Here is a 16,867-nt window from a genome sequence, read left to right on the forward strand (position 1 = left end):
AAATCAAGGAAACCAGAACAATAAAGGAAAAAAACCCCTTGTGATGTTATCACACATCACCAATCCAATATGAAGAGCACAGTTCACGACTAAGAACAACTCGCTTTGTAAGGGAACAGTCGATTTCTTCCAGAAGTCAATGCAATTGATATCTTCAAAACCTTTATACTAGAGCTTTAACAGAAACATTCCTGAACAGAGTTAATGCAGCAATGACAAAAAAAGATCCCAAACTGAAGTCAAAGCCACCATTTTGCATTTTTCTTTATTAGGAAAGCATTACGCATTCTGCTATGTAAAATAATATATCTTTAGTTGTCTTTAAGTGAACAAGACAGGGAATTTGTATTAGCACCAGATCACGAATTGAAATCTCATCTAAAATGTAAACTACAAAACAAGCTACAGGTCAGCTACCAGATGTATTTTCCTTCCCTTTTCACAGTTGCTTTAAAAAGTGACAGAGCATTTAATTGGGTTTCTCTCTTATTTACCTTTTGAAATTCATTTTAATAACCCACAAAGCAATTTTATTACAAGGTGAAGCCACCACAAACCTAATTCTTTGTTTATAATTACATGTCCATGCGAGACATTTCCTTATGTGAAAAATGTTCATATAACATTGAATACTCAAAAGAACAAAAGAGGAGGCAATGTCACACTTAGCCAAGCACAGAGGAAGTTTGGATCATAAGCTAACTCGTTAGATGGCTTCCAGCTCAGTTCTTCAGACTCTCAGCATCCTATATTTTTCCTGTTCTTGCTGTCCTAAAGAATTCAGATCATGTTGATTCTTCTGACTACGATGTACCCTGTCAACTGATTGGTTCAATACTTAAATTTGTAGTCTATGAAAGCACTTAATCTCACATATGCTTTTGCTGTTATCAAACTCGTAAGTATTTATATTTTCTGATATACAGATAAATACAGAAATACACTTAGTACTTCACCTTACAAGAACATTAGTGAGACCTTTTCAGAGGAGAGAACGGTGATAGTGAATATCTGTTCATAGCTTTGTATAACTGGCAACACGTGACAATCCTTTCTACTTTCCTTTGCCTTCGGGTAACACAAGACAGGAAGGAATTCTAGAGGTGTCCCTCAACAGCAGTACATTATTTTCCTTCCTGCACTGACACCGGTTCCGATTTCTACGACTCCCAAGTGGTAAAATAAAAGCTCTGCTCATTGTACAGGTAGACCAAAAATATCCTTCAGGCATCTGCTCTCAGTCGTGCCTGGAGTGATCATTCAAGAGATTTGTGTGAATTTGTACACCACTGCATAACTGACCGAAGCTAAGCCCAAACATAACAACGCTCACATATGAAAAAAAATTCTTACAGATACTGAAAAAGAGATAATCTTTTATAAAAATGGTTGTGGAAGGGTTTCTGTACACTGTAAGAGTTTGGCACAAGAAAAAGATTTCGCGTAATGAAAATCTTACAAAGTATCTCAGTGCTGTCACCATAAACTAAAGACTATTTTCTTTGCACTCTGGTATTCTGCTGTCTCCACACATACTGATCTTCCATTGACATTGAGAGGGGACATGCAGAGAGAGCAGAATGCCAGAACTGAGATCTGCATTGTGGACCTGAGAGCAGCATTTTGCCCTTTCATGAAAACAGAGCGAAGTTTGATTGAAAACTATTGATTCACAGTGCACAGATATAAAAACACTACGGCCTAATGGGACTAGTGGATTGTCTGCTCTGGCTTCCTGCACAACAGAGGCTATACAGTTTTGTGCAATACCCTCAATCAAGCCTAATCATTTGTGAAGCATGTCTTCCAGAAAGACATCCCATTGTGTCCTGAAAATACCAAAAAGATCAAGAACTCACCACTTCCTGTAGCAGTTTGTGCCAGCGGTTGCTTTTCCTCACTACCGAAATGTTTTGCTTTATCTATTATTTGCCTAGTTTAAACTTCTGCAGATTCCTATTACATTTTTCTGCAGTAGACTGATGATTCATCTGGTATGCAGTAATTTCTCCTTGGGGAAGGAGGAATAGTTAACTCTTGCAATTAGTTACTTCTTAATTTTCTTTTTGATACAAACGAATCCATTAAAAATGAAACCAAAGACAATGTTTACTCCGATTTGCAAATTTAAGGCTAGGAACATGTTAGAGGGCTTTTATCCAAAGAAACATTAAACTCTCTTACCACTGTGAACATTTTCTTTATGTTTTTTCAGGGCATCCTTACTCTTGAACCTCTTCCCGCAGCTATCTGCCTTGCATATGAATCTGGCATCCCCTCTGCATGCCTCCTTGTGCTGTTCATAACTACACAGGATAACCAATAAAAAAACAAAAACAAAGCAACACATAGAGCAGTATCTACAGAAACCAGACACGTAGCAAGTACTCTGAGCTTGACGCATGCTGCACTGCAGAGTTCCAAGGCCACCTCATGCATTACTTACAGCAAATAGGAATGAAAGCATTTGACTTCTTGCACTGTTAGGAGTCACATAAACTAACAAGCTTGAGAGCTAACATGCAAAGGGAGGCCAGCAATGATACGACAGCAGTCCAGTAACTCAGACACAAAACCTCGATTCTGAGCTGAAGGAAGTATTGCAAACAGAGCACTGAAAACTCCTTGAAGAGTCTCCTGGGCTGACATTCTCTGAGCACTGAAGTACACTGAAGAAAAAAAAATAAAAAATTAAGGGGAATATTCTACACCTTACACAGGTCTGCAGTAGCTAAAAAGATATTCACAGCTCTACAAATCCTTAAGTAGGCAAGTAATCTATTTCATATGTGAAGTCTCCTGGAATTCAGTGAGACTAATCAAATGCATAAACAGCAAGAGTCAGGATCATACTGCTGTATCCTCACACAGATTAATCTTACACTTTGCCCTATGTAAAAATTTACTTAACTACCCATACAGCACAAATCCAACTGCCACTGTAGAGGGAACAAGTCTAAGTTCAAGAGGAAATATTTAATTGTCTCCACCAAATATTTCTTTGCTATGTAATTTTATTTATTCCCATGAAAGAACAGAGCTCATACAGAGCTGCCAGTTCTACACATGTTCACATTATCCATATGTAAGAGAGATCAATTTATTAAAAGAGCAGCCTTAAGTGTATTCTATGCAGTATGAATCTGTTTCTTTCCCATACGAGAGAGTTAGATTAAGTGTACTATCTATAGTCATCTTAGGCATCTAATGTACTATCTGTAATTAAATGTATAATAAGTAATATATCCATTTAATTGCAAGCAAAAAATATATAAACAACAAAAGACAAAAACAGTTATGTTTTTGTACAAAAGTATAATTGTAAAGTATATGACTTTAGTAAAAAAACTGCATATTTACATATCAAGGACAGTAAAGATGTGCTCTTAAGTCTCAGGTCTTTCATGTTTCTACTTGGGTTTTTTTTCCCCATCACCCAAATATTTAATTAAGCAAATGTGAAGCATTGTTTTTCCTTTTCTTTCATCCTCCTAGATCACCATCTTCTAATTATTACTTCAGTTCTGTAACAACATCCGCAATTTAAAAAATTACATCTCCTAAACTACAAAATAGTCCACTGATGGAGACCAATGGTTTTCCACCAAATAGCAGCTCTGATCTGGTCTACAGTGTACGATTTTAAAACAAAAATCAGCAACATTTTTGCAATTCAAATTGAAGTCTTCAAATACAAGAAATTAACATTAAGCTTTTTTATGCTTATGTATTTGTACCCTTAGCCTTTACATTAATCTTTTAAATTGTTATTAAACCAAAAGAAAGACATGATTGAATGAAATTGATTTAACTGATCTCTGAAAAAACACTCCCACTCCTACTCACTGTCTTTGTAGAGCTTGTTTAACAGGGAATTTCTTTCCACAGTTTCGGCACTTAAATTCCTTTTCCTCACTGGGTTTTTGGTGCAAAGTCTGAAGATGTTCAGCTAGAATCTCCTGGCTGGCAAAACTGGATTCACAGTTTGGGCATGCATGGTCCTCTTTACAGGTGAGGGGATCTGCATGATCGGAGGCAATAAACAGAAAAGGAATAGTTTTCAGGGAATATTTTGGTTACATTAGGAGAAACTCACTGCCAGAAACAGATTATGCAAAGTGGTATGACAAAATTCACAAAAGACATTGTCTCTGAATGGGTTATAGGCTGCCTATCTTGAGTAAGTTACCAACAGCATTATTGAAAAGGGATGCAAAGTATTAAGTTGGGTGTGACTTCAGCTGTTAGCCTACATTAGTCACCCAGGTTTATCTCTATTTTGATAAAGATGCTGAGAATTCACCAGGCAGCTCAAATCACCTTCCTTTTCTTAGACACCTTACCTTAGGATTCGCTGAACAGTTTTACGAAAACATTTATTTCTATCCCATTTAAGTAAGAGGGAAACTACCCCTCTTAGAGCAAAAACTTAGCTTTCATAAGACTATGCGTCAGCTGAAATGAACTCTACCTTTAGTTCAAAAACTAATGGCAACTACTAATGAAATCTAGGCTCACTCCTTCACTCAGTAATTCACAGGACTTATTAGGCAAAGAGAAGAGAACCTCAACTCAAACCAAAACACAAATAAAAAACCATATAAGAGCTCAGTCTAAACCCGAAGAGCCTTCCAGTTTCCCAATCCTGTGCAGTTAATGTTCTCCTCCTTCTTTGTTACTGCATTTCATCTCTCAAGTTATCCTGTTTTTTACATATTGCTCACCCGCAGTTTTTTCGCCAGCTGCTTGCACTTCTTTATTGTTGCCACTGTCTTCATCTTCCTGGATAACAGTTACTTCTTCCTCCTCCTCCTCCTCTTCTTCCATGTCACTGTCCAAGTACCCAATCAGAAGTTCTGTGTCTGTTTCAATATCTTCCACAGCCAGATAGAAAATATTTTCCCCTTCCTGTTGCAAACAGTAAGCAGAAGCCATGAATAATTATGTCAGAAAAAGACCCTGAACTAACATTAGCCCTCAAGTGTGGAAGGGCTGGCTCCATTCCTCAGGGAGCACAATGCTAGAACAGCCTTTCCGAGACTTCTTTCCCAGCGTGGCTGCATGGATAAAGTGCCCTTGTATTCCGGTATTCTGGAAATATTCCCCGCCTCACCTGTGAGGCTTTTCCCTTGTGCATTGTAGCCTAGACCAAGGTGAAGGTGATGTAAGAGTCCTTTTCTGCCACACTCTGCCTGACAAGAACTTCAGAGTTCAAAAACGAAACAGCTGAGTGTTAGGAAAACAACAAAATTTAAATAACCAATACAGCTTTAGCTCTGTCCCCCATGGGCTGCATGAATTATAAACCAGCTTTCAGTAACATGTTTACATAGTGTTATTTTCTTTCTCTCTCCCCTTAAGATCCCAGCCTTCTTCATGAACAGGCTTTCAACCCTGGTCAGTCATCTTCACCATCAAGTTGGCAGGCGCATCTCTAACACACTTTAAACTAATAGATCAAAACCCTCCACTGGTTTAAATCAGCATAGATACACAGATCCACAGAAGGCCAAAGATCCATCCCCAGATGCCGCATGAGAGGACAAACTGCACAATACTAAGCTTCAAAACCTTCTCCACAATGAATGAACAAGCTTCCACATAGCTACGTAAGCTAACAACTTTTGTCTTTGACAAAATCAAAGTTACCAAGGTTGGCACGGGGAGCGGGGGAGACCTATAGCAAAACCAGCTGTCTCCTGAACTGATATACAGAGCTGCTTTTTTTTTTTGCCATATGTGAACCAACTGCTTCAGGTACTACTCGAAGCACCAAAGGAGACCCATTTTCACGCAATGAAGACTTCCAAGTTCTATCATAAATCTTAAAGCTTATCTGATTAACATCCAGAAAAGTTAATTGAAGCTTCTTTACATCTAGCCATGTATTTTGTAACAAGCTTCATCGCACAAGGACAAGATAATGATTTTTAATTTTTTTTAATATACTAAGATTGATTTAAACTGTCAACAGGGATATAGTATTCCTCAAGCTTTAGAAGGTCTGTTATATATTACACAAGATATTGTCACACAAGAGCAAAGCCTATTTAATTCAATAGACTTGATACAGCTGCTGCTTTCAAGGACGCACCACTTTTCTGTTCTTATCTCAACAGCAGCATTTGAAAACAAAACAAGTTATGCATTTATTATTTTTTTTCAAGATACATTCTGCAGTCCAGATATGGTCAGCATGCCACCCTAATTTTTGCATACATCTAGGAGACGCTGTTTTTCATGCCTCTGTCAAGGTGCAGACACCTTTAATTTACTGCAGTCTAAACTTAAACCATGTACCGAAACTCTTTACATGAGGAAAAGTAAAAGGTCTTTCTACAGTTTCCACTTGGACAGAATAAAAACCACTGGGGTAAACCTCCAATACATCACTGTTTAGGACAACTTTATTTTCAAAGCAAGACAACCTTATAAATGGAAACACATACCTATTACTGGCTTGCCAAAAAAAAACCAAAACAAAAAAACAGAAAAGAGAAAAAAGAAAAAGCCATGTATCCTAGACAAAAATAAAGTCCCAAACTTATTTATTAAAGAACCAAATAGCACACGTGTCAATTAGATCATACATGACACATGTTACACCAGACAGTAAATCTGGCAGAACAGCAACCAGAACTAATTATTCAGGTTAACCCAGACCAAGTGAATGAGTCCCAACAACCAAGCTCTTCGCAATACTGCTGCATCCTTGCCATGTCTGCACTTCCCTCATGTGCATCTGGGGCTTATTTTATAGCCATTTGTGCCTGAAAAACCCCTGGTTCTTTCCTGTTGGTGTACTTTTGGTTAGTAAAAAGATTAATGGAACAAGTACTACAGACACTCAATACTTGAGTGATTTGTTTGCATTTGCATTGAAAAGAAATTAGCTTTGGTGCCAACCCAAATTAAAGCACAGCTCAAACTCTTTCCTCCTCCAAAGCTAATTTGTTTGGCTTTTCCAGCCAAACAAATGTTAATAGTCAGGTATTCCGAGCACTAATTAATTCAGATATACCCACATTGTAGCAGCTCCTCAGCATTTTCACTGGAAAGCAATGGAAGTTCTCCAGAACCACAAAGGAATTTGAGTCTCTACCTCCACCAGCAGCATCTGCATGAAGCACATTTGTCTACATGCACAGAGGCACAGACACAGTGAATGTAGGAAGAAATCTTCCCCAGTAATTTTAATAGTCCTCCCATATACTAAGAACACATCTGCAGTTGTTCCACCTGCCAATCTGCTTAGGCCGTGCCAGTTGTGTTAACAACGTTCCTCTGCAGCAGGCCACAACTGGAGAAAATTCCAAGCGCTGGTCATGGTGTCATCACAACCTCCCTTCGCGCTACTTCTGGTTTATTATTCCACTTTGCTTCTCATCCTCTGCCTTGCCTTTCGTCTTTTAAGTTATGGGCCGCGCTGACCTGACCGATACCATTTTCCTGTTCCAACAGCTCTTGCTGTCCCATTTTTGCACCACGACAGGCACCTCTCCCATTCAGATTCTTGGCTTTTCCATCCAGTTACACCCCTTCATATGTGCTTTGTAGGAGGGGCGGCTGACAGGGAACATGGGCCAAGAAGCATTGACAGCCCACCACACTTTCATCCAAAAGCATAAGACAGACACGTCATCACCCCTGACAGCTGAAAACACAGGAGGAGGAGGAAGCAGATAGTCTTGTGGTACCTGAGGGAGCATAGGGCTCTTCCAGGCTCCAGAGCTTGACCAGCTGGCTCCAGCCCAGCTATCCTAATCCTTACCAATTTTCCCCCCTGTGCCCAAAAGCTCTCCTCCTAAAGCACTGTCTTCCCTCTAAACCCAATTTCCTGGCAGCAAGACAGCTCTTTGGCCTACCTGTTCTGCCAGTTCTCCCTTGCTCACTCACCAAACAAGCACACTCCCTTTTCCTGATCTTTGCCTGCAGCTCCAGGGTGTCGCGTTTGCCAGAGTAAAACCAATCTTGGCAAAGCCTGCGAGGGCAGAACCCCCAATCCAGGACGTGTGCAGGTGATTTCTTGGGGGCTGCAGGAGGAGAAGACAAAGCCACAAGCTCAGGCACAGGAAAGGTCAAAGAGGGCATGTGGTGCCAGGAAAGATGGGATCAGAATAACAATGCCTTCCCAAGAGGGAGAGCAGATCCCTGGGGAAGAGGGTGAATCAAGCCAGCCTTACAGAGGTGCTGCTGGGGACCAAGAGACCCTTGCCCCTCTCAAGCAAGGAAGAAGAAATGGATGACAAAGAGACTGGGGGATCCCAGGGAGACTTCTGTTCCAAAAAAAAAAAAACAAAACCCACAAAAAACCAAGAAAACAAACAAACAAAAAAACCACCCCATCTTTAACACACACAGGTAACAGAGACGTTCAGGAACTCAGACTATATCTAACTGAAAGTATAGCACCTGAATGACACACGAAGGAGACACAGAAGCCTCAGCTCTGTCTACTGATCTATTCCTATTGTGCCGTATTGCAAGGTAAGGTAGGCAACCTTTGAGATATGATTATTCTTCTTACTGAAAGCTTTTGTTGTAAAAAGTAAAACAGTAAAGCACTTAAGTGACAGCAAAACTTAGGAAGAGAGGCCCTTAGAAATCCATGGAGCGGTAAGAAAAGTAAATCTTTTTGAACCTTAATATTACCACTCTATGCACCAGCTCAGTATTAAGCAAGCCTAAAATCAGAAATAAGTTACATTTAAATTTACAAAAAGATTCTGTAACCTCAGAGCTGAAAAGGGTCTAAATGATTTTCCTGCTCACAGTTGTTTGGTATTACACAGAACCTGGTATGCAGCAGGTTCCTACTGCAAAAGTCAAAAGTGTAACGGGTATATAGTTCAAGGAATTCCATGGAGAAAACCACTTATTTCATTCATCAGCAACTTATCTCAAATTCTTCAATAACAGAATACCTGAACAGCACTAGTATGTATTCAACAAATGTACACGAGCTTGAAATTAAAAAAAAATCTCCCTTCTCCTGCAAAAACTTCAAGAATTGAACACATTTTTAGTTCTCCCCTCTGAGCATGCAGGAAGCCAACTGCTATGTTCGCATTCTTCTTACATTGCATAACAAATTTATCTTTCCTTGGTAGCACTCAAGCCACCGGTAAGTTTCAATTAGTCACAAAACTGTCCTGTAATAGGTAAGTTTGTTAAGCAGCCTAACACAATTTGTCCTTCCTCTCCTTGCGTCTTCCCCTCTCTCTTGCTTTTAGACAGTCCAGTTTTACTACAGCGCTGTCTCTCACATGCTAATCTTCCTCTGAAGACATTTACTGTTACTGAACAGCGGGGTTTTCACCTCGATCAACCAGGACATCACTGAATTATGCCACACTAACACACATTTGCGAAATATGACTTTAAACCATTCTACCACCTCCCAATAAATATCCTCCTTCACATTAATTTTTGCTGGTCATTATTCTAACTCTCATTTTTCTAAGCTACAGCAGACCGTTCTCAGAGTCTACTTGCTGATGAAAAAAATATTTGAATTTAAAGCTCTATCTGGCTGCATTTCTGTTTATAAAACAGTTCCAATGCTAACAACAGGATCTGTTTTGCATAGCAACCTCCAGCAGAGAGTGTTTACTAAAATTACTACTAACAGATAAATTTATCCATTCTCAATAAAGGAATGCTGGAAAAGATAATACTCCACCAGTCTAAAAAAATGAAAACAACAAAGTGTGGCATTTTTGATAGGAGCCATTTCCTCTTGATTATCATAATTACAATGCATTTTTGCTACATATCAGAAGTCATATTTATAAGTAAATAGCTAGGAACAGCCCATGGCAAAAGAGATTACAATTCACATGGTTTCTGTTAGTGTAAAAGTTGTAATTTTAAAGCTACTTTATTTAAAGTAGAGGATTAACTCATTCAGTTACTACCTGAAATGCTACAGAAGCCTCCAGCAATTCAGCTCTGCAAAAACCTCAGAAAAGGAGTCGGTACATACACAGGTACCCTTCAACCTTTCTGTCCTTCTCTAGCAGCCGCACAGTGACATTACTCACAGCATAGCTGTTAAAAATACTTCCCCTGCCTTCCCAGTCAAAGACAACCCAAACATCGCATTTTCCTCCAGGAGCGAAGGCAAAACTCAACCTCCAGAACGCTCCCCACAACACCACCAAGAGCTCCCACCAGAACTAGTGTTTTTCAAAATACATAGCATTACAGGAAGAAATAGAAAAAAAAAAATAAAGACCAACCACACACCCTCCAACCCCCCAAAAAATCCAAACAAAAAACCTGACCAAGTTTACTTAAAAAACCAAAATCCCATGCCAAGGCACTTTTTCACCACAGGAAGCATTTTGTACAAGGTCTAAACATGATCATTGGGTACAATTAACACTATGATGATCTAATCATATTTTGCAGTCAACCCAGAACAGGGTCTACTTTACTTGTATACAGGGAGATACGCATTCACTTCATCTTCTTTTAAACTGAATACCGAGTGCTACACAGCAAGTGATTACCAATCACTTTAGTAGGGATAAAAGTTATAATCTTTTATCTGAAATAGAGCAATGCCATCAGGATTTGAAATGTTCTCAGAGTAGATCAAAAAGCTCACGTTGGAGTATTTGGAGACCAGCAAGAAAACTAGTGGGCAAGATAATTAGCGGAAATTAGCTTTAGTGGGTATAAACAAGGAAATCATTTACTTTCTGTTCACATTTTTTGTTAGTGCATACACAGTCTCCTAGAAAATCACAGAGGGGCAGCTGTGAAGCACACAACCAGCGTTAAGTTCTTAAGCATTCACAAAAAAGACTTAGGACAAGCAAGCGAAGCCCCTGCTCTACCACTGTGGTTTACTTTATTTTCACATTTTATAGGCTAGTATCATTAATGTTAGTCATATATTCTCAATGAATCAATTTTAGCTTGTGAGTATCACTGCTAAAGACTCACTTTAAAGAGTACACAGTACGACCGAGAGCGAAAAATCAAATACTTGTTTAAAAATTCAGCCAAGCCCACAAAAATCTTCATAAAATACAAGTGTCTGGAGAAAATCTACATTTCACAAGGGTAATTATAATGTGCTAGTTAGAACAAAGTCTCTAACCATTCTGTTTTCTCCTCTTAGTTAGCTAATTAGCCCTTTCTATAACTATGCAGACATATTTTACTTTATTATATAATATGTAATCATCCAGTTGGTTTAAGATTAGGGATTTTTTTTTGATGTCATAATCTGTATTTTTTTTAAAATTAATTTAGGTACTTGTTCAGCAATGCAAATTTTTTTTTCCACGTTAACTGGAATAACGATAATGAAGCTAAACCAACTTTACTAATGTAATTGATGACTTTTTCCCCTTTGTAAAACATCATTTCATCATCTTTGGTGGCAAGCAGGCAACTCCCAGTTCACATTAAAGGGTATCATTAGTGGAAACATTCCACCCATGTTTTGCCCACTGATTTCATCAAACAAAGTGCTACTGCACCAAGTGGCCTTAAATCTGCTTAACATTAAAGGCAAAAATTGTGTAATTAAAATCCTGAGGGATTTGTGGGCTGTCTTGTTGGGGGTTTTTTTTTTCCCCCCTTAAAGGAATAGCAGACCTTTGGGATTTGAATCTCCATCTACTGAAGTGAGATCAAACCCTGCAAAGAAATGCATATTCAGCTTTTTTCAACACAAATAGTACCTATTCACATTATGTGCAATTAAATACTTCTATATATATATCTCTCTATATATACAGCTTCAACATCACTCACATGGAACACACAAGTTACTTTGGCAGCTGATTATTGATGGTGCTAAAAGAAAACTACGACAATTTAGTAAATTTTTGTTTGTTTTCTTAAGTTTGCCATTCCTATACTTTTCATCATTTTGTACATGCTGATCATGTTTACTCTGTTCTTCCCTGTAACTTTTCCAAATGTTTTTCTGTGGAAACTTTTACAGGACTAACATTCTTGCCACTCTTTTTCTTCTTAAACCATCCTTTTAGCTCTGATACAATCCTTTAAAAAAAGGACATGCGAAAAGCACTAAGCACACTCTAAGCAGGGCATAATGCAACACAGTATAACAGTTTCTTTCCATTTCTTTATTTAAATAATCATTTTCATTACCAAAAAACCCACTAGGCACACACTGGATATTCCATTAAAACTTCTATTCAGAATTTCAGGTCATTTTACCAAGCATTTTATTTAAAATTTAATAGTGAACACTAATTGTTCACACTGCTCCCTCTTGTGAGCCTTACTTTGCATTTGCTAACATTGACTGTAATTTGCCATCACACTGCCTACACACTGATGACATGCTAATCACTGATTAACACCTAGGACTCCTCATGTATGAGGACCCTTCATATTTGGTACCGTAAGCAGGACAACAAATCTTTTGATAGCTCCTGGTATAACTGAGAGACAAAGAGAGAAGGAAAACATACAGATATAATTGCACAGGCAGTTGGTCATACTAAATTAACCATTGGCTTGTCATAGACAGCAGGGAAAGCGTAATAAAGCAGTCATTCAGTGAGCGCTGACAAGAGTTTCTGCCATGAGTGGTGAACACTTTCTTGTCTATTACTCAAAAATTCAATTGTAGCCTGGATGTTAAGACCTAAAGAGGTCTAAACAAAAGACGACAACCTAGAGTAGAGGCCCAGAGGAAAAGCAGATGAGGCTGTCCACAGTAAACTAAACCAGGAACAGCAACAAGATTCAAGGAAACAACATCACCAGCAAAACTGCAGTCACGTTCAGCCAGCAATGTGTGATGGAATGCCACAGACCAACATTCAGTAAAGCCAAAGTTTGGGAAGGCAGGAGGCACAAATCAACTGAAGGCTGCCAAAGAACCTGTTAGGTTTCCCAACGCAGTACGCTGCTAATAGTAGCGTTCAACTACTGTGATAAAGGAAGAAAAGCCAAGCAGAAGAAATGCGGTAAGAGATACAACAGCGGAACGGAAATCACAGAAAAGCTCACAACAGGGATAGGAAGAGGGAGGTTGATACCAGGTCTGTGGGTGAACTGGAGGCAGCGATCTCACTGCGCACTGTCTGCTTAAGACCCAAATAACCAAATGGTCCCTCTGGCAAGTAAAAGATTTGAGTTGGGCAGGTCATCAACACAGAAACTGAAATTACTACAGGGGAGTGCCACTGACTCTGAATAGAAGGGAAGGGGCAGGGGGGAGAACCGCAATAATGCATCTTTCACAGAACTGCATGCTAGGGCTTTACCAGTATTCCTTTTCTACTTCACAGTTTTAAAATATTTTTTCCCCTGTTTTATTTCATCAGAAATGAATTTTGTTTTCTTGGCAAGGAAAAATAAATTTATTTTCATTTGGCCTCAAAATATGTTTTTTAATTCTTTTGTCAATGATATGCAGGCAAATCCTAGGAAAAAAGTAATCTCATGATGAAAAAGCAGAATAATAATTTCAAGAAATACTGATAAATAATTCTCCTTTTCATTAGTCCTGACTCAGCCAGATATATAGTTACCTAATCATCTTTTGTGTGCACTAGCAGCCCAGAAAGCCAATCGTATCCTGGGCTGCATCAGGAGAAGCGTGGCCAGCAGGTCAAGGGAGGCGATTCTCCCCCTCTACTCCACTCTCGTGAGACCCCACCTGGAGTACTGCGTCCAATTCTGGAGCCCCTGCTACAAGAAAGATATGAATGTGCTGGAACATGTCCAGAGAAGAGCCACAAGGATGATCAGAGGGCTGGAACACTTCTCCTATGAGGACAGACAGAGAGTTGGGGTTGTTCAGTCTGGAGAAAAGAAGGCTCCGAGGAGACCTTACAGCGGCCTACCAGTATCTTAAGGGGGCTACTACAAGAAAGCTGGTGAGGGACTTTTTATGATGTCAGGTAATGGTAGGACTAGAGAGAATGGATTAAAACTAGAGATGGGACAATTCAGACTGGACATTAGGAAGAAGTTCTTCACCATGAGGGTAGTGAGACACTGGAACAGGTTGCCCAGAGAGGTGGTGAAAGCCCCATGCCTAGAAGTTTTTAAGGCCAGGCTGGATGGGGCTCTGAACAACCTGATCTAGTGGGAGGTGTCCCTGCCCATGGCAGGGGGGTTGGAAGGGACCTTAAAGATCATCTAACAAGAGAATCTAACAATTCTGTGATTCTATGATCATCCTATCGGACAATTAGATCCTTCAATTCTGTTGTTTTCTACTGGAATATTTTAAGCACCATGCTTGCTTTCAAACATGTCACACTTACATTAAATTTTAAACTACAAAGCAAACACACAATTCTGCTTTCCGCACACTTAAGACCATACCTGAGTTTATCATGAAACACAACTAGGCCTCGAAATCATTCGCCCTGACTCAGCCAGATATACAGTTACCTATTCATTTCTACAGTGACAAAACCAGCCGTATTCAGGCAAAAGCTTAACTTGACTAAATAAGGCTGTAGTGAGATAATTAAACTGTTGTTACAGTAGTGAGTTAACTACTCTGGAAATTGATATTTTATTTTTTTTAATGTAAAATGTTCACTTTAAGCCAGGAGAAATAGTTCATGTAAGTGATTCAGTGCAATTCCATCACAGTGGATTCAAAGAATATCAGATTCTAACCAAGAACCTCTTTGGTCTTTCATCCTATCAATCTTATTTATATTATATTTAAGCACAAGAGTTCACTTCTAAAAGGAAAGGTAGGAAAAGGAAAGCAGTTTGCTACTTTTCTCAGATCTTGCAATTTTACTAAAGACCAGAGTGGAGATCAAATTAGTAAATCAGTAACAGGAAGCAAATGGTAGGAATCCACCAAATCTACCTGGATGGCTGCCAGGTTCTTCTGTTCCTGTGATGGAGCCTCATGGACAAAACGCAGCCAATTAGAATGGCGTGGATTGCTTGCATCCAGGATATACAGGACTTCACCTTTACTCCCACGAACCTGAAATATTAAAGAAAAAAATCAAGCCAAATTAAAATTGTTTACCAAACACACACGACACACAAACACGTAAAACACTAAGGCATGCTTGTGCTCAGCAGGTGAATCTTCCATTCAACGGGTACTCACAGCTGTGGTGCACATTCACCTTTTTCTATAAGCATATTTATTCACCTAAGAATAGGGAGGCAACTCAAAGCCAACTGGCATCAGCCTCCTTTATTGAGCTCCCCCTCTCTTTTCTTAGCCTTTCCTTTACTAAACAAGTATTACAACTGACTCCTGGGTCTCCTTGATCTGACAGTGTGGTCACCAGTGCTCATGTTCTTTCCTCTCTTTGTTCCTTTGAGTCCTTCTTCTTTATGATCTTGCCAGAAACCAATACAACCCTAGAGGTCCTTTCCCAACTCCAACCCTAACGTGCCTTTTCCAGTTTTCCTTTCTGAGTTCTCCTCCTTCCCATGTTCCAATGCATTTTGCTCCTACAGTCTACCTAATTCTTCTCATATCTTCCTGTCTTTTGTCACTCAGTATGCATCTCATCACTTTCCCCAGGTTAAGGTTGGAAGCTCTCCTGACTCCAATTCCTTTTCCTTTCCCCACAACTCACTGCTATTGTCCTATCTTCCTTCTCCAAAATACCATCCAAGAGTGGACCATTTTCTTCCATAACCTATACATGTCCTCTAACTCACTTTGCAGCATTTCTCTTCTGCTAACAGTACAGAGAAGGCCTAGAGTAATTTTCTTCTGGACTAAAGCACATCCTCTAATCTTGTGCTATTCCAACCACCATTTGGTTCCAACACCACTGAGTTCAGGCTTTTGTTCATGAGTCTCCATACCCCTGCAACCACCCACGTCCATTCAGTGATCTTCGGCTTGATAGTTCTTCACCTTTCACTTTCTTTTTCATATTTGATACTCTTCTAGACTCACTTGTCCTTGGCTCATTATGTTCTAGCAGATCCCGTTCACCCTCTATGGCCAATTCCTAAATCCACCTATTTCTGCCTACTTTCGTATTTCCAGAAGCATCTCAACCTTAACTGGCAACCATTACAAACCGAACACATCCACATCTGAATTCAACTTTTCCACTACCTTTGCTATTTCCCTCTTCTGTAATCTTACCAGTTGCTCAACCAACTTCCAACCTGAATTCATCCTCCACTCCCATCCCACTACTCCATCCTCTTTTTGCTTCTTTATCACCAAATACAAAACTTTTCTTCATACACATTCCAAATTCAGTAGATATGCCTTCACTAGTGTTAACTCTTACTGCCCCACACCAATCCTAAGTATTGCAGAAACTCAGAAAACACTTATTGAAAAATCATATTCCTCATTTCCCTTTCAAGTCTTCTATAAGTTTGCTTTTTTGGTTTTGTTCTGTTTTTTGTTTTGTTTTTTTTTTTTTTTTCTTCCCTCCTTTAGCAAGGGCAAAAACCATTTTGCCCTTTGCATGGAGATCTATCTTCAGATCACGGACCAATATAATTGCATTTATTTACTCCATCTATCTTATTTTACAGCTCACTTGAACACCTTTTATATATGCCTCTTCAAAGGAAATTTAAATATGTAGTCTCAATGAATAGCAGTCAGTCAAAATATATGCTTGGCTGAAGTTTTATCAGAATATGAGATTATTTCAGCAAACAAGTTAGTATATTATGTAGGTAAGGGCTGTAAATTACTTAGTAGAAGAAACAAACATGTTCAGGTTTTGTTCACTAAATGAAGAAGCCACTTTAAAAAAAGAATTGGACACGCAAGATAAGTCATAACCGTATCAGGAGCCTTCGGATATCATTACATATCCATAGAATTTCTATGACTGTGACAAAATCCCATCTTACATTGAAAAAAAATAAAGATAGAAACTTAGTATTAACCAAGTCA

The 16,867-nt window shown here is 39.1% G+C and overlaps 1 protein-coding gene across 3 annotated transcripts in view; it reads right to left on the reverse strand.

Moving 5' to 3' along the window:
- The window catches only part of PRDM5 (PR/SET domain 5), a 111,062-nt gene that overhangs the window by 80,103 nt on the left and 14,092 nt on the right, over positions 1-16,867 (reverse strand). For all 3 annotated transcript variants that reach the window (XR_008466747.1, XR_008466746.1, XM_054203861.1), the window contains exons 3-7: positions 14,837-14,959; positions 4,725-4,908; positions 3,847-4,021; positions 2,577-2,669; positions 2,185-2,306 (exon numbers count right to left, since the gene is read on the reverse strand). Coding sequence is in view for 1 of the 3 variants with exons in the window: in XM_054203861.1 (XP_054059836.1) it covers positions 2,185-2,306; positions 2,577-2,669; positions 3,847-4,021; positions 4,725-4,908; positions 14,837-14,959 (697 nt within the window). In the remaining 2 variants the exon portion in view is untranslated. The remainder of the gene's footprint in view (positions 1-2,184; positions 2,307-2,576; positions 2,670-3,846; positions 4,022-4,724; positions 4,909-14,836; positions 14,960-16,867) is intronic.

Source organism: Rissa tridactyla, chromosome 5 (genome assembly GCF_028500815.1).
Source record: "Rissa tridactyla isolate bRisTri1 chromosome 5, bRisTri1.patW.cur.20221130, whole genome shotgun sequence".
Taxonomy (NCBI): Eukaryota; Metazoa; Chordata; class Aves; order Charadriiformes; family Laridae; genus Rissa; species Rissa tridactyla.